The sequence below is a fragment of the Heterodontus francisci genome, chromosome 24 (assembly GCF_036365525.1).
Source record: "Heterodontus francisci isolate sHetFra1 chromosome 24, sHetFra1.hap1, whole genome shotgun sequence".
NCBI classification, from domain to species: Eukaryota; Metazoa; Chordata; class Chondrichthyes; order Heterodontiformes; family Heterodontidae; genus Heterodontus; species Heterodontus francisci.
In genome coordinates this window covers 45066080-45089295 of record NC_090394.1, presented here as the reverse complement: position 1 = coordinate 45089295, position 23216 = coordinate 45066080, and the positions used below count along the sequence as shown (strand labels likewise).

At 46.1% G+C, this 23216-nt stretch overlaps 1 protein-coding gene across 1 annotated transcript in view; it reads left to right on the top strand.

Annotated features, from left to right (window-relative positions):
• Positions 1-5804: 5804 nt before the first annotated feature.
• The window catches only part of myo15aa (myosin XVAa), a 224886-nt gene continuing 207474 nt past the window's right edge, over positions 5805-23216 (top strand). The window contains exons 1-5 of the mRNA XM_068056767.1: positions 5805-5887; positions 7662-7725; positions 9967-10076; positions 10569-10643; positions 18893-18989. Of these exons, the coding sequence (XP_067912868.1) occupies positions 5805-5887; positions 7662-7725; positions 9967-10076; positions 10569-10643; positions 18893-18989 (429 nt within the window). The remainder of the gene's footprint in view (positions 5888-7661; positions 7726-9966; positions 10077-10568; positions 10644-18892; positions 18990-23216) is intronic.

Sequence of the window (23216 nt, the reverse complement as noted above, 5' to 3'; positions counted from 1 at the left end):
CTATACACCCCACAATACTATACACCCGCCCAACTATACACCCGCCCGACTATACACCCGCTCGACTATACACCCCACAATACTATACACCCGCTCGACTATACACCCCACAATACTATACACCTGCCTGACTATACGCCCCACACGACTATACGCCCCACACGACTATACATCCCGCCCGACTATACATCCCGCCCGACTATACATCCTGCCCGACTATATATCCCGCCCGACTATACACCCCACAATACTATACACCCGCCCGACTATACACCCGTCTGACTATACACCCCATACGACTATACACCCGCTCGACTATACACCCGTCTGACTATACGCCCCACACGACTATACATCCCGCCCGACTATACATCCTGCCCGACTATATATCCCGCCCGACTATACACTCCACAATACTATACACCCGCCCGACTATACACCCGCCCGACTATACACCCCACAATACTGTACAACCGCCTGACTATACGCCCCACACAACAATACATCCCGCCCGACTATACATCCCACCCGACTATACATCCCGCCCAATTATATATCCTGCCCGACTATACACCCGCCCGACTATACACCCGCCCGACTATACACCCCACAATACTATAGACCCGCCTGACTATACGCCCCACACAACAATACATCCCGCCTGACTAAACACCCCGCCCGACTAAACACCCCGCCCGACTATACATCCCGCCTGACTATACACCCGCCCGACTATACACCCGCCCAACTATACACCCGCCCGACTGTACACCCCGCCCGACTATACACCCACCCGACTGTACACCCGCCCGACTATACACCCACCCGACTATACACCCCGCCCGACTATACACCCCGCCCGACTATACACCCCGCACGACTATACACCCCGCCCGACTATACACCCCGCCCGACTATACACCCATCCGACTGTACACCCCGCCCGACTATACACCCCGCCCGACTATACACCCATCCGACTGTACACCCCGCCCGACTATACACCCCGCCCGACTATACACCCATCCGACTGTACACCCCGCCCGACTATACACCCCGCCCGACTATACACCCCGCCCGACTATACACCCATCCGACTGTACACCCCGCCCGACTATACACCCCGCATGACTATACACCCCGCCCGACTATACACCCCGCCCGACTATACACCCGCTCGACTATACACCCGCCCGACTATACACCCGCCCGACTGTACACCTGCCTGATAGTACACCCGCCCAACTGTTCACACGCCTGACTGTACACCCACCCGACTATACACCCCGCCCGACTATACACCTCGCCCGACTATACACCCGCCCGACTGTACACCTGCCTGATAGTACACCCGCCCAACTGTTCACACGCCTGACTGTACACCCACCCGACTATACACCCACCCGGCTATACACCCACCTGACTGTACACCCACCTGACGATACATCTGCCCAACTATACACCCGCCCAACTATACACCCCACACGACTATACACCCGCCCAACTATACACCCTACTCGACTATACACCCGCCCGACTATACATCCCGCCCGACTATACACCCATCCGACTATACACCCGCCCAACTATACACCCCACACGACTATACACCCGCCCAACTATACACCCTACTCGACTATACACCCGCCCGACTATACATCCCGCCCGACTATACACCCGCCCAACTATACACCCTACTCGACTATACATCCGTCCAACTATACACCCCACACGACTATACACCCACCTGACTATACACCCACCTGACTATACACCCACCTGACTATACACCCGCCCGACTATACACCCCACACGACTATACACCCACCTGACTATACACCCACCTGACTATACACCCGCCCGACTATACACCCCACACGACTATACACCCACCTGACTATACACCCGCCCGACTATACACCCCACACGACTATACACCCACCTGACTATACACCCACCTGACTATACACCCGCCCGACTATACACCCCACACGACTATACACCCGTCCGACTACACACCCCACACGACTATACACCCGTCCGACTATACACCCCACACGACTATACACCCGCCCGACTATACACCCCACAATACTATACACCCGCCCAACTATACACCCGCCCGACTATACACCCGCCCGACTATACACCCCACAATACTATACACCCGCCTGACTATACGCCCCACACGACTATACGCCCCACACGACTATACATCCCGCCCGACTATACAACCTGCCCGACTATATATCCCGCCCGACTATACACCCGTCTGACTATACACCCCATACGACTATACACCCGCTCGACTATACACTCCACAATACTATACACCCGCCCGACTATACACCCGCCCGACTATACACCCCACAATACTGTACAACCGCCTGACTATACGCCCCACACAACAATACATCCCGCCCGACTATACATCCCACCCGACTATACATCCCGCCCAATTATATATCCTGCCCGACTATACACCCGCCCGACTATACACCCGCCCGACTATACACCCCACAATACTATAGACCCGCCTGACTATACGCCCCACACAAAAATACATCCCGCCTGACTAAACACCCCGCCCGACTAAACACCCCGCCCGACTATACATCCCGCCTGACTATACACCCGCCCGACTATACACCCGCCCGACTATACACCCGCCCGACTGTACACCCCGCCTGACTATACACCCACCCGACTGTACACCCGCCCGACTATACACCCACCCGACTATACACCCCGCCCGACTATACACCCCGCCCGACTATACACCCCGCACGACTATACACCCCGCCCGACTATACACCCCGCCCGACTATACACCCCGCCCGACTATACACCCATCCGACTGTACACCCCGCCCGACTATACACCCCGCCCGACTATACACCCATCCGACTGTACACCCCGCCCGACTGTACACCCCGCCCGACTATACACCCCGCCCGACTATACACCCCGCCCGACTATACACCCATCCGACTGTGCACCCCGCCCGACTATACACCCCGCCCGACTATACACCCCGCCCGACTATACACCCGCTCGACTATACACCCGCCCGACTATACACCCGCCCGACTGTACACCTGCCTGATAGTACACCCGCCCAACTGTTCACACGCCTGACTGTACACCCACCCGACTATACACCCCACCCGACTATACACCCCGCCCGACTATACACCCGCCCGACTGTACACCTGCCTGATAGTACACCCGCCCAACTGTTCACACGCCTGACTGTACACCCACCCGACTATACACCCACCCGGCTATACACCCACCTGACTGTACACCCACCTGACGATACATCTGCCCAACTATACACCCGCCAACTGTACACCCGCCCGACTGTACACCCGCCCGACTATGCACCCACCCAACTGTACACCCGCCCAACTGTACACCCACCCGACTATGCACCCACCGGACTGTACACCCGTCCGACTGTACACCCGCCCGACTGTACACCCGCCCGACTGTACACCTGCCTGACTGTTCACCCACCTGACGGAACACCCTGCTGACTAGACCCCCTTCCGACCATACATGCAACAGCCGGACTGCACACCCGATACGACTATGCACACCCCAACTATGCACGCTCCCGACTGTGCACCTGCCCGCCTATGCACCCACCTGACTATACACCCGATACGACTATACACCCGCCCGACAATACACCTCACATGACAATACACCCCACACGACTATAGACCCGCCCGACTATAGATCCACACAACTCCACACCCACCCTACCATGCACCCCACATGACTATACACACGCTCGACTATACACCCCACATAAATCTACACCCCACACGACTATACACCCGCCTGACTTTACACCAGACATGACTATACACGCACAGGACTATACACCTGCCTGACTGTACACCACACACGACTATACACCCACCTGACTATACACCCCACATAACTGTACACCCGCCCGATTGTACACTTGCCCGACTATACACCGGCCCCACTTAACACCCACCTGACTATACACCCACCCAACTATACACCCTACTCGACTCTGTACCCGCTCGACTATACACCCGCACAACTATACACCCCACACAACTATACACCATGTACTCCATCCAACTCCCCCTTTACACAATGTATCCCATCCAACTCCCCCCCTTCACACACTGTACCCCATTCAACTCACCTCTTCACACAGTACCCCATCCAACTCCCCCCCTTCACACACTGTACCCCATTCAACTCACCTCTTCACACAGTACCCCATCCAACTCCCCCATTCACACACTGTACCCCATCCAATTCCCCACCCTTCAAACTTCCCCCTTCATGCACTGTACCCTATCCAACTCCCCACCCTTTCATACACACTGTACCCCATCCAACTCCCCCCTTCACACACTGTATCCCATCCAACTCTCCCCTTCATACACTGTACCCCATCCAACTCCCCACCCTTCAAACATCCCCCTTCATGCACTGTACCCCATCCAACTCCCCACCCTTTCATACACACTGTACCCCATCCAACTCCCCCCTTCACACACTGTACCCCATCCAACTCTCCCCTTCACACACTGTACCCCATCCAAGCCCCCACCCTTTCGCAAGAGATTGTGCCTCTTCACCCCCCCCCCACCCCAACCAGATCAAGCGGCTTTTCTTCACCCATTCCCCCATTCGGTCATCTTCTCTCCCATTCGAGGTAATAATCCTATTTCTCTGTATCGCTCTCCAAGCGTTTTGCCCAGCTGCTCCCATCGAGAACAAGGCATATTCGAGTCTGTCATCCATTTTACACTCCGTTGTAGTTGGTGATTCATTGGTTTAAAATGGGGGCTGACGTTTCTAGTGGAGATCATCAGAAAGGGCTCAAGAGCAGGGATCCCTGTTGATTTTTATCTTTCCTACCTAAGACCAATTCTTGTGCTTCAACTTCCAATATCTGGTTTTTACTGCAGACAGTGTTACTGGACCAGGATTATTCCTGGTTGCTTACTGTTTCACTGGCCTCACAACCACTATGTACCTGTCACAATGGTAAATGTTTATTTTGTAAAACTAGTGGCACAGTGGCGCAGTGGTTAGCACCGCAGCCTCACAGCTCCAGCAACCCGGGTTCAATTCTGGGTACTGTCTGTGTGGAGTTCGCAAGTTCTCCCTGTGTCTGTGTGGGTTTTCGCCGGGTGCTCCGGTTTCCTCCCACAGCCAAAGACTTGCAGGTTGATAGGTAAATTGGCCATTATAAATTGCCCCTAGTATAAGTATAAATGGGTGGTTGATGGTCGGCATAGACTCGGTGGGCTGAAGGGCCTGTTTCAGTGCTGTATCTCTAAATAAAATAAAATAGATTTGCATACTTAAAAAAACGTCAATCCAGAAATGTCCCTCAGTGTGAGGAAAGGCCATTTGGTCCATTAGGGCCATTCTCTAATGCATTGTCATGCATCTTAACTTATTTACCCCTCATATGCCTATGTGTTGTTAGGCCTAACATCAAAACCTCTGCTCCACCTGCACCCTTTGCACATTTCTGTGCATCAGTTTCAGTAAAATCTGTTGTAAAGCTGGGAAGCAATGAAAGAGATTTCATAACTTTATGTCATCAGTATCATATTCTGTAAGACATTCGGAAAATAGAAAGAAAATGCCCAGCATTGGGGAGGGAAGGGGAGCTGGAGGGGAGAGGACTTTGGTTAAGGTAGCAGTTAGATCTGGTTTGAGTAACAGATATTCATTCACAACATCAGGTAGAGAAAGGATTAATTGCTGGTGCTACTGTGATTTGTTCTTGGCTCCAGATGTACTCGCTCGGTGATCAGCCTCCAGTACAGTATCGGAAACACCTGGAAGAAGATGGAGTAGCAGATATGACCCAACTGGAGTAAGTTCAACTGAATCTCATCTTAATGACGCATTCATAGTGTGTTCTACATTTCCTAGTCTAACTCATACTTTCCCAAGACTTCAACACTGGAACTTGTCAGTCTTCCTGTTCTACAATCAGCCCCTTTTAATAGCGAAGCATGCAGAACCTAACACCTTCTTGATTCATTTAGTCACCTTTCCTACTTTCCTCAACTTCACTGACAGTCCTGCAGGAAAGGCCTAGCTTTCTCTATTTAAACATCTATAACTGAGGCAATGCTCACAGTCGTGGTTACCGTAACGCAAGTGTCTTGGAGGTGGTGGAGGAATTAATGAGGCCACTCCTCAGTGTTACAGGGATGAGCTGTGAAGTAGGACTTGGTAAGATGGAACTGTTCAGCCTGAAAAGAATCTTAAAGATGTATACAATCTACATAACAGGGCAGAGAAAATAAACCTGACAGAATACATTGAGAAATTCCAGGATGGAAGGGCCAGTGGTCCAGGTGTGAAGGGAAAATTTAGATTGACAACGGGAATGATCTCTTTACATGGAGGGAACAACTGGAACCTGATTACCTGGAAGGGTAGTCAAGGTCAAGGCAATGGAGTCATTTAGAAACAGCTGAGCGCTGGGGAGGCAGTCAGGCTGGTATTTTGTGTTAGAGTTAGTTGAAACATGTTAGGGATTTGTATCCAATCCTTTTTATGTGTTTGTTTATTTTTGAATTTATACGGAGAGCATTGAAGTCAAACCTGCTTTTTGCATTTGGCCAAATAAGTCAGAAAATCTCAAAACTGTGTATGTGCCCAAACTCCTGTTGGGTGAGGGTCACTCTGGAAGTGCGCATTCAGAGTGTTTCATCTATTCCATGTTTCATATCTGACACTTGAAGTGGTGACTGGGGGTTTATATGAATGGTCTGTTCTTTCTGAGCCTTGGATAACCTGGTCCACTTAGGCCAGGAATCTTGGGACTACTTGTACCTTTATAGCCTACTCACTGATTTGTTCTGTTGGAATTTGGTGGGCCTGGGTTTTGGGTGAGAAACCTCTTAGTGCTGTTGCACCACTGATGAATTTATCTTCCAACATAATAACACGCATCAGCAACCTAAGACATGGGCAAATTAAAGGAAGTATTGACTTACATTTGTATGTAGTCTGGGAGGATTTGGGGTTGAAGGGAACTACGAAGACCAAACGTTCAGACTGTACTGACATCTTTTGTATGACATGCACAGCCCGATGAAAGACTCCACTGATGAGAAGCAGCTCGAAAGGGAACACATATCTGAGCTGAAATCAGAGTTCAGAAGTGTAGACTGGTACAAACCCATTAGCATGGCCTGTGATAATTTAAGTGGCATGCGAGCTGTTGGACAGTATGGGGGGCGGGGGGTGGGGGGGAATTTCATTGATATGTCATTCAGTGATATCATCAAGGAATTCTGTGGGGCCGTACAGGTGGTGGCCTGGGACACTGCTTGAATCAGGGAAATCAATGTAAGTCTACAGCAGCACTAGGCAAATGAATTTGTATCCCTATGTGTACAGGCATTTACACAGTACATGTGAGTTGTTGGGCAGTGCGTGTACAGGCTTTTACACAGTACATGTGAGTTGTTGGACAGCACGAGTACAGGCTTTTACACAGTACATGTGGGTTGTTGGACTGTGTATGTACAGGCTTTTACACAGTACATTTGTCACTAGCCCTTTAAGACTAGTTGTTCTCAGATTGTCTTCTTTTTGCTGTTAAAGCCTCATGTGATATTTCTGTTTTTCAGAGACCTACATGATGGTGCAGTGTTGTACAATTTAAAGAAGAGGTTTGAACAGCAAATTATATATGTAAGTATTGTAACAGCAGCTGTTCCAACAAATTCAGGGCAAGAGAAGAGAATGTACCAGGAACTGTTGAAATTAGATCAGGGATTCTCAGTAACAGGCGTGAATGGCAATAATCTTGATCCCCAAAGAAATATAAGTGGCACAAATGGGAGGAGTTAACACAGTGTATCCAGCAGTACTTTCAGTTCCATTTTTTAATCCAACAAGGAAGGAAGTTGTGCTGGATCTAGTTCTAGGAAATGAAGTGACGTGAATCAATAATGTAAGGGGAGGGGAACATCTAGGAAACAGCGACCAAAACATAATTAGGTTTGATATAAAAGTGAAAAAGTAAATGGAACATTCAAAGATAAAATACATTTCTGAAAAAAAGACAATTTCAATGAGATAAAAAGAGAACTTTATGGGTAAACTTGAAAGAAAGTTGGCAAATAGGAGAATGCACAAACAATGGGAAAGGTTGAAACGACTCAGGCAGTAACAGTGTTTAACAAAAACTGGAGTTCCTTGAAAGAGTGACGAAATTAAATTTTGAATGAGACTCAAATCACACTGCAAATCTAAAACTGATAATATAAAAGAAAATCAAATTGAATATAATAAATAGTGAGACAGAGCAAAAAAGAGCTTAGAAAGGCCACAAGGAGGATTGGAGAATGTCTACTAGAATTAGGAAGGGCAATAGTAAAATATTTTATAAACACATTAAAATATTAGTTAAAAAAACAAGGGATGCCTTTTGGAGATGAAAAATCAAAACTTCTCCTGGAGGATGAAGGAATGGTGGAGATGCTTTGCTTCAATTATCACAGGAGGCTATGGCAATGGCAATAAAAGGGAACAAGCGGAGGAGATGCGGCAATTAGATATGATAACTATAGATAAGCAGAGCAGTCAAATTAACCTCAACAATAGGGTGAGCTGCGAGAGGCCACAATAAAAGATTAAATGAATACCCTCCGAGAAAGTCATGGGGTCATTAAGGCCTGGCAACATGGATTTGAAAAAGGCAAGATGTGTCTGATGAATCAAATTCAATTATTTGAGTAAATAACAGAGTGTACTGATGAAAGACATGCAGTAGATGTGAACACTGATTCTCAAAAGAAGGTGCAGCATGGAAGGCTAGTTGATAAAACTTTTTTTAAATGGTATTGTAGGCATGTGGCGCCATATATATGAAGTTGGCTAAAAGACAGTGAAGCAAAATGTGATTATTGGATGTTTTTGGATATGAGAAATATTAATAGTGGTGTCCCCCAAGGCATCTGTGTTGGAAATATACGAAAGTCAATTAGGCCTCTTTCCAGGTGTGAAATGGTTGGTACATAAGAGAATATGCCAGGGCTGGAGTCACTCAGTAACCCCTTCTTCCCACCTCCCCCAGTGCCCTGTTTTACTGACTGTATCTCTACTGATATTAATCCAGCCCCCTCACTCTGTCATTCATTAATTCCTTCCCCAGTGCCCTGTGTTACTGATGCCTCACCAGTTGTGTTTACATCGGTTTTAGCACCCGGGACAATCAGGCCCACAAAGCTCCAACCTGCTGCCCACCCGTTCAAAGCTCCCCCTCCCCAGGATCTCCTCATCCCTCCCCAGATTTCATATTAGTCAGGGGTTTATGGTTAATTATAGCACCCTCTATCACCTAGGACAGACCATCAATCAAACTCAGCAGCATTTTTACCCAAGTCAGTAAATTATCTGGAAATTGTAAAGGTTAAACACAGCAACATGGGGAACTAAGTTAAGAGTAAGTGTAAGCAAGGGGGAGTGGGACCAATTGGCTAGCTCTTTCAAAGTGCTGGCACAGGTATAAAGGGCTAAAAGGCATCTTTCTGTGTTGGATCATTCTATCATTCTATGAAGCATACAGATCTCCTAAGAGGTAAAGCAGCAGCTTAATTGTGTATTAATTGTGTTTAATTATAGGTGACGGGCACTTGTGTCCCTATTAATAAACCCAGACTGAAACTGTGGTTGTTGGGTGAGAAGGTGCATTCCTGTAATGCGTATCTCTGTAAATAAAGTGTGTAAAGATTGACTCCAATGCTATCCTTCACTGCCTGACTTCCTGGAATATAAATTAGCACCCTGATTTCAACAATTATGTCATTGTCACCAAAAGTGGATGAATGGCTTGCAAGCCCTTGATGACTTGTTTGTTCAAGATTATAGTCAATGGATCACATTGACCCTCATCACCCCTTTATAAACTTATTTATTTCTTTCCTGCAGACATACATTGGTAGCATCCTCTTATCTGTGAATCCATATAAAATGTACAACATTTACGGGACTGACACAGTGTTGAAATACAAAGGGAAATCGTTTGCAGAAAACCCACCGTAAGTGCCCAACTATAACGTCAGTGGGAATGGGGGAACTATCAGGTACAGTGTCTGCAGAGTGAATGATCTCAGTGGGAGCAGTAGTTCAGGTGCTTAGTGCCACTGAGCTAGGTAGGGCTCAATAAGCCTGCTGATTATTACCCTGTCGCCAATGATAGCAAGTGTGTGTGTTGAGGAAAGGATCCAGTTTGGCTGCCTTTACCCTCCATAATCAACTAGTCTGCTGATACCATAAAGAATGGCTGCTTGCTGTCAACATCTGGACCTCCCAAAGCCCAGGAAAGGAGGGGAGAGAAATAGGGGAAACAAGTTTAAAATAAGAGCAATGTGACCAGCTGTAGAACGGATGTGGCATTCTGTGGCCCAGATTAAGCCAAGCCTATTGACTGAAAGGTATGGCTAGCAATATTTAAAAAGACAAAACAAATGCTCTTGTGTTGAAATATTAGAATGTTTTGTAATTACCATATTGATGTTTCTTCGTTGCAGACATCTCTTCGCCATTGCTAATGTGGCCTACTCAAAAATGGTAGATGCCAAACACAATCAGTGCATTATAATCAGGTAAACAGCTTTCACTTTGGCATTCAGTTCTTGGCTATATTTTGAGCCATGCAGAGGTGCCCTGGATCCAAATAAGGACCTTCAGTTCACCCAATCTCCAGAAATGGTGATTATTTATAATAAGTGTTTGTAATTTCACACGTTCAAGAGCCAGGAAACATGGTAATTTATTTTTTATTTGTTCTTGGAATGTGAGTGTTGCAGGCAAGGCCAGCATTTTTTGCCCATCCCTACTTGCCCTTGAGCAAGTGGTGTTGAGCCATCTTTTTGAACCACTGCAGTCCATGAGGTGCGGATACACCTACAGTGCTGTAAAGGAGGGAGTTCCAGGATTTTGACCAATGACAGTGAAGGAATGGCAATATAGTTCCAAGTCAGGATGGTGTGTGACTTAGAGAGGAACTTGCAGCTGCTGGTGTTCCCATGCATCTGCTGCCCTTGTTCTTTTAAGTGCTAGAGATAGCAGGTTTGGAAGGTGCGCAAAAGAGCCGTGGTGAGTTGTTGCAGTGCATCTTGTAGCTGTAGACGCTGTTGCCACTGTGCGCCAGTGGTGGAGGGAGTAAATGTTTAAAGTGGTGGATGTGGTGCCAATCAAGCAGGCTGCTTTATCTTGGATGGTATCAAGCTCCTTGATTGTTGGTAGAGCTGCACTCATCCGGGCAAGTGGAGAGTATTCCTACACATTCCTGACTTGTGCCTTGTAGGTGGTGGACCGGCTTTAGGGAGTCAGGATGTGAGTTACTCACTGCAGAATTCACAGAATCACAGAATTGTTACTGCACAGAAGGAGGCTATTCAGCCTGCTGCATCTGTGCTGGCTCTCCGAAAGAGCAATTTACCTCGTGCCACTCCTCTGCCTTTTCCCCACAGCCCTGCACAATCTTCCTTTTCAGATAACAATCCAATTCCCTCTTGAATGCCTCGAATGAACCTGCCTCCACCACAGTGTATTCCAGATCCTAACCACTCGCTACATGAAAAAGGTTTTCCTCATGTCACCATTGCTTCTTTTGCCAATTACCTTAAATCAGTGCAACTCTTGTTCTCAATCCTTCCACCAATGTGAACAGTTTCTCCCTATCTACCCTGTCCAGACGCCTCATGATTTTGAATACCTCTATCAAATCTCCTCTCAACCTTCTCTTCTCCAAGGAGAACAGTCCCAACTTCTCCAATCTATCTTCATAACTGAAGTTCCTCATCCCTGGAATCATTTTCGTGAATCTTTTCTGCACTCTCTCTAATCCTTCATTCTAATAATCATCTTTCCTAAACTGTGGTGCCCAGACCTGGATGCAGTAGTCCAGTTGAGGCCAAATCAGTGTTCAGTACAATTTTAACATAACTTCCTTGCTTTTGTACTCAATGCCCCTATTAATAAATCCGAGGGTACTGTATGCTTTATTAACTGCTCTCTCAACCTGTCCTGCTACCTTCAATGATTAATGCACATATACACCCAGGTCCCTTTGCTCTGACACCCCCTTTAGAAATGTACCCTTTACTTTATATTGTCTCTCCCCTTTCTTCCAACCAAAGTGAATCACTTTCTTTTTATTCATTCATGGGATGTGGGCGTCGCTGGCTAGGCCAGCATTTATTGCCCATCCATAATTGCCCTAACTGAGTGGCTTGCTAGGCCATTTCAGAGGGCATGTAAGAGTCAACCACATTGCTGTGGGTCTAGAGTCACATGTAGGCCAGACCACGTAAGGACAACAGATTTCCTTCCCTAAAGGACATTAGTGAACCAGATGGGTTTTTACAACAATCGTTTCATGGCCATCATTAGACTAGCTTTTTAATTCCAGATTTATTAATTGAATTCAAATTCCACCTTCTGCTGTGGTGGGATTTGAACCCATGTCCCCAGAGCAATACCCTGGGTCTCTGGGTTACTACTCCAGTGACAATACCACTACGCCACCGCCTCCCCTACTCCACTTCTCTGCATTAAATTTCATCTACCACTTGTCCACCCATTCCACCAACTATCTATGTCCTTTTGAAGTTCTACACTATCCTCCTCACAGTTCACAATGGGGGCAATTTTATGCTCTCCCCAGTCGGGTTTGGAAGCCAGGAGAGGATATATAATCACGTGGGATGGTGGCGGGCGGGACCTTTCCACCTTCCCACCTCCACCCAAATTAAGTCCGGGGTGCGAAGGCCTCTGATTGGCTGGCAGCTCTCAGCAGGCGAGACTTCCGTCGCCGGTGTCCTTGATCCTGGTGAAGGTCCACTGCTGTCCACTTAAGTGCCTAATCAGCACTTGATTTGGTGGCCTGCCCCAGAGGAGGCGACCTGGGGCTCTTGCCAACTCTTTTGCCGGTAGTCGAGACCCCCGTCACCAAGACAAAATCTTGGCCAATGTTTCCACGTTTCATATCGGCAAATTTTGAAATTGTGCCCTGTACACCAAGGTCTAGGTCGTTAATATATATCAGGATCAGCAAGAGTCCTAACACCGACCCCTGAGGAACTCCACTACAAACCTTCCTCCAGTCTGAAAAACATCCATTAACCACTACTCTTTGTTTCCTGTCACCCAGCTAATTTCGTATCCATGTTGCTACTGTTCCTTTTATTCCATGAGCTATAACGTTGCTCACAAGTTTGCTGTGCGGCACTTTATCAAATGCCTTTTGGAAGTTCATGTACACCAAATCAACTGCATTACTCTGATCAACCTTCTCTGTTACCTCATCAAAAAACTCCAGCAAGTTAGTTAAACACAATTTTCCCTTAACAAATCCATGCTGGCTTTCCTTAATTAACCTGCATTTGCCCAAATTTTGTCCCAAATTATTGTTTCTAAAAGAGGGAATAGAGGGATACGGTCCCCGGAAGTGCAGAAGGTGTTAGTTTAGGCAGGCATCAAGATCGGCGCAGGCTTGGAGGGCCGAATGGCCTGTTCCTGTGTTGTACTGTTCTTTGTTCTTTGTAAAAGCTTCCCTATCACTGAGGGTAAACTGACTGGCCTGTAGTTGCTAGACTTATCTTTACATCCTTTTTTGAACAAGGGTGTAACACTGGCAATTTCTGCAGTCCTCTGGTCTAAGGAAGACTGGAAAATTATGGCCAGTGCCTCCACAATTTCCACTCTCACTTCCCTCAGTATCCTTGGATTCATCTCATCCAGCCCTGGTGTCTTATCAACATTAAGTACAGCTATCCTATCCAATACCTCTTCCTTATCAACTTTAAATCCTTCAAGTGTCTGAATTACCCCCTCTTTCACCATGACTTGGGCAGTATCTTCTTCCTTGGTAAAGAAAGGTGCAAAGTTCTAATTTAGTACCTCATGCCTAAATCCCCTTTTTGGCCCCTAATCGGCCACACTCCTCCATTTACTACCCTTTTCCTATTTATATGCCTATAGAAGGCTTTTGGATTCCCTTTTATATTAGCTGCCAGTCTCTTTTCATACTGTTTCTTTGCTTCTCTTATTTGCTTTTTCACTTTCCTTCTGAATCTCCTATGTGCAGCCTGGTTCTCGGTTGTATTATGCACCTGACATCAGTCAGAAGCACACTTTTTCTTCTTCATCTTAATCTCTATCTCATCATCCAGGAAGCTCTGAATTTGTTTGCCCTACATTTCCCCTTTGTGGGAATATACCTTGACTGTGCCCAAACTATCTTCTTTAAAGGCAGCCCATTGTTCAATTACCATTTTGCCTCCTAACCTTTGATTCCAATTTATCTGGGTCAGATCCTTTCTTTCCCCATTGAAGTTGGCTTTCCCCAGTTAATTATTCTGACAGTGAATTGTTCCAAGTCCTTTTCTATAGCCAACCGAAACCTTATGATACAATGATCGCTCTCCCCTAAATGTTCCCCTACTGACTCTTGATCCACTTGGCCTACCTCATTCCCAAAAACCAGGGCTAGCGAAACATACTGCTGCAGAAGATTTTCCCGAACACATTCTAGGAACTCTTGCCCCTGTCTGCCCTTTACACTACTACTATTCCTATATTCAGATAAGTAAAAGTCTGCCATTATTCGCAGTCTCTGACCTGGTCTTGTAGTCACAGTATTTATGTGGGTGTTCCAGTTAAGTTTCTGGTCAATGGTAACCCCCCCCCCCCCGCACCCGTCCCCCCCAGGATATTGGTGGTGGGGAATTCAGCGATATAAATGCCGTTGATCGTCAAGGATAAATAGTTAGACTCTCTCCTGTTGGAAATGGTCATTGCCTAGCATTTGTGTGATGTGCGAATGTTACTAGCTACTTATCAGCCCAAGCCTGAGTGGTGTCCAGATCTTCTGCTTGTGAGCATGAACTGTTTCAGTATCTGAGGAGTTGCAAATGGTACCGAGCACTGTGCAACATCAGTGAACATCCCCACTTCTGACCTTATGATGGAGAGATAATCATTGATGAAGCAACTGAAGATGGTTGAGCCTACGACACTACCCTGAGGAACTCCTGCAGTGATGATCTGGGGCTGGGTTAAGTGGCTTCCAGCAACCACAACCATCTTCCTTTGTGCTGGGTACAACTCCAACCAGTGGAGAATTTTCCCCCTCATTCCCATTAACTTCAATTTTGCTAGGGTTTGTTAATGCCACACTCAGTCAAATGCTGCCTTGATATCAAGGGCAGTCACTCTCACCTCACCTCTGGAATTTAGCTCTTTGTCAATGCTTGGACCAAGGCTGTAATGAGGTCTGGAGCTGAGTGGCCCTGGCAGAACCCAAACTGAGCATCGGTCAGCAGTTTGTTGATGAATATGTGCTGCTTGATAGTACTGTCAACGACACCTTTCATCACTTTACTGATGATTGAGAGTAAACTGATGAGGTGGAAATTGGCCAGTTGGATTTGTCCTGGACAACTTTCCACATTGCCGGGTAGATGCCAGTGCTGTAGCTGTACTGGAACAGATTGGCTAAGGGTGCGGCTAGTTCTGCAGCACAAGACTTCAGGACTACAGCCGAGATGTTGTCAGGTCCCATAGTCTTTGCTGTATCCAGTGCCTTCAGCCATTTCTTGGTATCAGGCAAAATGAATTGAAGTGTCTGAAGACTGGCATCTGTGATGCTGGGGACCTCAGGAGCAGGCTCCACTTGGCACTTTTGGCTGAAGGTGGTTGCAAATGCTTCAACCTTGTCTTTTGTGCTGACCTACTGTGCTCCCCCATCATTGATAAAGGGGATATTTTTGAAGCCCCATCCTCCTGTTAATTGTTTAATTGACCTCCACTGTTTACGGCTGAATGTGGCAGGACTGCAGAACTTTGATCTGATGCGTTGGTTGTGTGATCGCTGAGCTCTGTCTATAGCATGCTGCATCCACCTTATAGCATGCATGTAGGCCGGTGTTGTAGCTTCTCCAGGCAGACACCTCATTTTGAGGTACGCCTGGTTCTACTCCTGGCATACTGTCCTGCATTGTTCATTCAACCAGAGTTGGTCCCCTAGTTGGATGGTAATGGTGGAGTGAAGGATATGCCGGGCCATGAGGTTACAGATTGTGGGTGAATACAATTCTGCTGCTGCTGATTGCCCACAGCGCCTCATGAATGCCCAATTTTGAGTTGCCAGATCTGTTTGAAATTGATCCCATTTAGCACAGTGGTAGTGCCACACAACACAATGGAGGGTATGCTCAGTATGAAGACAGGATGTTGTCTCCACAAGGACTGTGAGGTGGTCATTCCTACTGGTACTGTCATCGACAGATGCATCTGCGACAGGAAGATTGTTGAGAATTAGGTCAAGTAAGTTTTTCCCTCTTGTTGGTTCTCTTACCACTTGCTGCAGGCCTAGTCTGTTAGACATGTCCTTCAGGACTCACCCAGCTCAGTCAGTAGTGGTGCTACCAAGCCTTTCTTGGTGATGGACATTGAAGTCTCCTATCCAGGGTACTTTCTGTCTCCATGCTACCCTCAGTGCTTCTTCCAAGTGGTGTTCAACATGGAGGAGTACTGATTCATCAGCTGATGATGGGCAATATTTAATAAACAGCAGGTTCATGTTTGACCTGATGTCATGAGACTTCATGGGATCTGGAATTAATGTTGAGGACTCCCAGGCCACTCCCTCCCGACTGTATACGACTGTGCTGCCACCTCATGTGGGTCTGTCCTGATGGTTCAGGACATACCCACGGATGGTGAACAAGGAGTTTGAGACATTGGTTGTAAGGTATGATTTGGTGAGTATGACTATGTCAGGTTGTTGCTTGACTAATCTTTGGGACAGTTCTCCCAATTTTGGCACAAGTCCCAGATGTTAGTGAGGAGGACTTTGCAGGGTCAATTGGACCAATTCTTATGCTGAGCAAATCATTAACAGGCCACAATGGTAGTTTCCTGTTATGTGAGATGGTCACAGAGCTTAGATAAGCTTGTTTGTTCTGGTGGAGCCCACTCACACTGTCATTATGTTGTTCCCCCAACACCCCCGCCGTATTTTATGGTTTGTTCCTTTATACCAACCTAGAAAATTACTCAAAAAAGCAGATTCATGACTCATTCTGTTCACAGTGAGTCAGACAATGCACTCAAAGCTTAAGTATCTCATACTGTTTTAAACAATATTATTCATCTGCTACGGTATAGGTCCATGTCTCTTTAAGGCTACAGGGTGTCACAGTTACACGTGAGATCTGCTGCACCACACAATCAGCCTTCCCTCTCCTCACACTGTTTCTGCCAGTTGTGGCTGTATGGAGGGGGCTACAGAGTGTGATGGAGTGGTGGGATGGAGCACGTGTGGTGGAACACAGGGTGGAGTGCAATCTCACAAATACCTTTGCCAGAATGCTGCTACAGCAGTTGTCCCACTAGTTTTTGTGCAAACAGGTGAACACTGACTGATTGAAAGGTGCCCATTGCAAGTTCCTGAACCTGGTGCATTCACTAAGGTTGCCAGCCCTCCGGGACTGTCCAGGTTAATCTCCAGGACTGTGAGTGAAGTTTTTTTTCTTTCTCTGGTGCCAAGGGATTGCACCTGTGCATTTTAAAAGAATCTAGGGAAGAGACCGAAGAAAAGAGGTATTGTGCCAGAGGACTGGCAGTATCTAACTTTGTGCCTGTGTTTAAGAAGGGAGATAGAACATGCCCAGGGAGCACTACAACAGTCAGCTTAACATTGGTGGCAGGAAATATAATGGAATACCTACTAAAGGAGAAAATAGAAAAATGTCTAGAAACCAAAATTTTATAATGAATAGTCAGCATAGATTTTAAAAGGGAAAATCTTGCTTGACCAACGTCATCGAATTCTTTGAAGAAGTAACAGAGAGTAGACGAGGGTAATGCAGTGAGGAGGACTAGAGGACATTAACAAACTTGCACAATGGGCATATAATTAGCAAATTAATTTCAACACAGCTAAATGTGAGGTATTTTATTTTGGACAATAAAAATCTAAACTGGGTAGAGGAACAAAGGAATCTTGGAGTACAAACATACAAATCACTAAAAGTAGTGTCACAGGTTAATAAGGCCCTAAAAAAAGCAAATAAATCATAGGGTTTATTTCTAGAGTGATAGAATTGAAAACTATGGAAGTTATGCTAAACCTATATTGAACTTTGACTAGACAATGCTGTACAGGTTACACTTCTGGTCGCCATATTATAAAAACGATAGAGAACACTGGAGAGGGTGCAAAAAAGATCTACAAGGATGATGCCAGAAATGTGAGGTTATACCTGTTAGCTCATTTTTGTGCTGTATATTCTCTGTAATTCTACGTCATTCTTTCATTTTCTTTGAACACCATTATTTATTAGCTGTAAAAAATATGGCAGATGAGTAAAAAAGGTGGTTTGTTAACAAGAATCATCCAATTGGGTAAAGAAGGGTCTGTTTGCCCTCCAATTGGTAGGAAAGGTTTTAGACCACAAATATGGAGGTTTTAGGCAATTGATGGTGGGGTCCCATGATGAAACTTCCAGGAATACCTCCAACCAGAGTTGGCAACCCTATTTGTGGCAACTATTAGCACATAACAGCCCTTTTCCTATCTCTTCTCAGATCATCTGGTGTTGACTTTTACCCAACGTTCCCAGATGCAAAAGAAACCAAAACTTCCAATATCCCACACCTGGGGTCATTACAGCATGTAGTGTTATTGCTCCATAGTAACCTGTTTCAGAGTGTGTCAGTTTCCTGGATCTAGTCTATCACTGGATGTGCAGGTTAGCACTTAAATTGCTGTTGTAGACAGCATATCCGCCCCCAGCAAAACAGAAGGATCATATACTCATTGTGTTTCTTTCTATTTCTCAAGTGGTGAAAGCGGATCAGGCAAGACTGAAGCCACCAAACTGGTCCTTCGTTATCTGGCTGCCGTGCACCACAAACGCAAAGACAATGTGACACAACAGGTAACGTGCAGCAACATTTGATTAGATATGTGGACAGTTATCATTCCAAGCAAACTGCTTTCTAAATATTAGACACCAAATTAAACTTCCTTGTAACCAGCTATCTTCCCAAGTAACCATTCTTCATGTGTTAACCTGGCCTTAATGCATCTTGCAGTCCCTGTTGTAAGGTGGATTCTGTCCTACATTAGTGGCTCTGGAGGTGCCACACTCAAGCCTTTGCTCACAGTTGCATTTCCCACTGGGGTCACTAGTTATCAGGAGCAGAGACATCCTGGCAGAGTTTGGGTCACTAAAATGCCTGACCCTTGCTGGGTGTTCCACAGGCAGTGACCCTTCATGTGACCACTCTTCATGTACCAGTTGGGACAGTGAGTATCAGCGGGTGTTAGTCCAAGGTTAGGGTATCTCGCAGCTGAACCCACTACAGTCTAGCAGAGGCAATCGAATAGCAATCTTGAGCAGGAGCATTCGCTGATCTTTCTCCTCCTCAATTTCAGGGAACTGGGGCCAATTTGTAGTTAATTCTACATTCTGTCCAAAGTCAGCTACCTCACAAGGTCAGGCACATTGGGAATTAGGCAATGCAGCACCAGATCTGATGCTGCATTTCACCAAGTGCACTTCCAACAAATGGAGGTGGTGGGGCTCACCATCAGTTGCAAGGTTTAATAAGTACCTTTCTCATCATGAACACGGGAATGGAGGAAGGCCATTCATCCCTTCAACCCTGTTCCATCACTAAGTTACATCATGGCTGACCTGTACCACAACTCCATTTACCTGCCTTTGCTCCATATCCCTTGATACCCCTACATAATCTATCCATCTCAGTCTTGAAAATTTCAATTGACACCCAGCGTCCACCGGCTTTTTAAAGAGAGACTTCCAGATATTCACTGGATCTGGGGCAGTAACATGTGACTGAAATGTTAAACCGGTTCAAACAAATGTAATCCAAGGAAAAGTAAAGAAGTAAAAATTTGCTATTATCTATTTGGAGTTCATTAATTTCCGTGCAGCTTCAGCCAATCATTTTCGGATAGGAATGCTATTATTTGGCAGTTAGCTGCTGCTGTTATATGAACAATGACAAACAGGCGTACACCCCCTGGTTCATCCAAACTGTCCCACACAGTTGCCATGTCTTGTATATCACAATATATACACGCACCACTGTGATGAAACCATGTGATAGCCTGAGAGAGGCGAAAAAAGATAAAAACCCAAACCAATTTGGGGGGAAAAATCTGGGAAATTCCTCTCCAACCCATCTAGGCGATTGAAACTAGTCCAGGAGACCAGTCTGGCCCTGAATTCCCTCCAGTACCCACCTCAACCAGAAACAGGTCCAGCTTTCGCTTAAGGAATTCAGCGAATTGGTGTTCAGCGAGCAAGACAACAGCCTGTTCCAGCGGTTCACTATTCTCTGGGAAAAGAACCATCTCCTGATATCTAACCTAGATCTGGCCTTGTACAACTTAAAATTGTGACCCCTTGTTTTCCGTAACCTATTTAATTGAAACAAACTGTCAACTGGAACACAATCTGTTGCTTTCATCATCTTATAAACCTCTATCAAATCACCCCTAAGTCTAAAATAAAAGCAAAAAACTGTGGATGCTGGAAATCTAAAATAAAAACAGAAAGTGCTGGAAACCTCAGCAGGTCTGGCAACATCTGTGGAGAGAGAAACAGAGTTAATGTTTCAGGTCACTGACCTTTTGTCAGAACTGGCAAAGCTTAGAAATATAATTGGTTTTGAGCAAGTGAAGAGGTGGTGGGGTGGGGGGGGTGAGGTTGGCATCCTTCTATCTACGAAAGATGATGGACATGCAGTAAACAATCCATTTAGGTGCATTGTCTTCTCTTGGTGCACCTTTACTGATGGCTGTGATGGCCAGTCCTTGAGAGGCAGGTTCCGCCACAAGTGCCGCACGTGAAGCTACCAAGTGATGCTGTGACAGATCGTTGTGGTAGTGCATGCCAGTCCACAGGATGTGTCGCCATTTCCCTCTTACACCTGTTAGTGACTCCCAGGTGCGATAGACAGCATTTAGGACCTTTATGTCACACTTGCAAGCATCCTTGAAGCAGAGCTTTGGGCGCCCCACTGGTCGTCTGGCCCCGGCTAACTCACCATACAGAAGGTCCTTGGTATGCGACCTCCTTCCATTCTTCAGACATGCCCAACCCACTGAAGCTGCCTCTGTTTGATTAGTGGGACCGTTGGGAGCTCCGCCTTTGAGAGGACTGCCAAATTTGTGATTCTGCCCTGTCAGGATATACCCATAATGCACTGCAGACAGCAAAGATGGAAATTATTGAGCTTCTTTCCATGGTAGCTGTAAGCCACCCATGTTTCACAGCCATACAGCAAGGTGCTGAGAACACAAGCCTTATAAACCATCAGCTTGGTCTTAAGGGTCAGCTTGATGTTATCCCACGCACCTTTCAAAAGTCAGCCAAAGGTGGCAGCTGCTTTCCTTATGCATGTATCGAGCTCTGCATCAAGGGACAGATTGTCTGTCACCATGAACCCAAGGTAGCAGAATTTGCTAACCACTTCTAGTGGTTCCTTGTCCCATGACCGCGGTTTTCTTGAAGCTTATCATCAAGGAGGATGGGAAAGATTTAATTACAAAGATGTCATGGAACAAAAGGCAAAAGGAGTGGTAATAGTTGTAGTTAAAGACAAAACATTTGTCCAGAGAGAGTCTATATGACAGAATAATGAACAGCTCTATCCAAAAGCAAAAACATGAAAAGCAAGTTTAAGACCAGCACATGGTTAAAAAAAACAATCAAAATGGCAGTCATGGTCTGAAATTGTTGAACTCAATGATGAGTCCAGAAGGTTATAAAATGCCTAATTGGAAGATGAGGTGCTGTTGCTCGAGCTTGCATTAATGTTCACTGGAACACTGTAGCAGGCCTAGGACAGAAATGTGGGCAGGAGAGCAAGGAGGTGAATTAAAATGGCGCACAACCAGAAGCTCAGGGTCATGCTTGCAAACTGAGTGGAGGTATTCCACAAAGCGGTACCCAATCTGCATTTGGACTCCCCAATGTAGAGGAGACCGCATTGTGAGCAGCGAATACAGTATACTAAATTGAAAGAAGTACAAGTAAATTGCTGCTTCACCTGGAAGATGTGTTTGAGGCCTTGGATAGTGAGGAAAGAGGAGGTAAAAGGGCAGGTATTACACCTCCTGCGATTGCATGGGAAGGTGCTTTGGGAGGGGGACGAGGTATTGGGGGTGATGGTATTGGGTGGTCCAGTGTATTGCGGAGGGAACAGTCCCTTCAGAATGCTGACAGAGGAGGGAACGGGAAGATGTGTTTGGTGGTGGCCTCACGCTGGAGGTGGCAGAAATGGCGGAGGATGATCCTTTGGATGTGGAGGTTGGTGGAGTGGAAACTGAGGACAAGGGGAAAGGTCATCAACCTGTAAAGCTAACTCTGTTTCTCGGTCCACAGATGCTGAGTATTTCCAGCATTTTCTGTTTTCATCCCTACGTCTACACTTCTCTAAAGTGTAGAGTCCTAGTTCTTTTAGCTTATCTTGATAACTAATATGTTTTATATTGGGAATTAGTCTAGTGGCCCTCCTCTGTACCCTCTCCAAAGTTTTAATATCATCCACCATCTGAGGAGACCAAAACTGGATACGGTATTCCAAATGAGGCCAACTTGTACAAAGACAAAATAATATGCTTTTGGTCTGAATTGGAGATGGTTAATGGACTCTGTTGTTTTTGGGGATGTGTATCATATGTTTGATGTTATTTACATCTTATGCTTCTTTTTCACATTATTGCTCCTTGATGTCTGTGAAGATTGAGGTATGGTATCGGTTGTTATGAGTGTCTCCCACAAAAGGTCAAAATGACAGGCCACACTTCCAATTTTATGCATTTACTTCAAAAGCAATTATAGGGACAACATCATCATTTAATAGTGTTTTGGAAACCTGAAATTAATTCAAGAAATTCTGGAAATACACCAGGCCCATCAGCATCCGCAGAGAAAAATGGTTCATGTTTTAGGTCAAAACACAGTCCACCAAAGGATCGGCAAGCAGAACTTTACCCAAAGTTGATTTTAATTGCTGTGTCAGTCAACTGCCCATTTACACTTGCCCGATTTTCCTTTCTGTGGACTTCCCCCAATGGCAACAGTCAAAATCAACTGAGTATCTTTTTACTTTTAAGATGCTAATATACC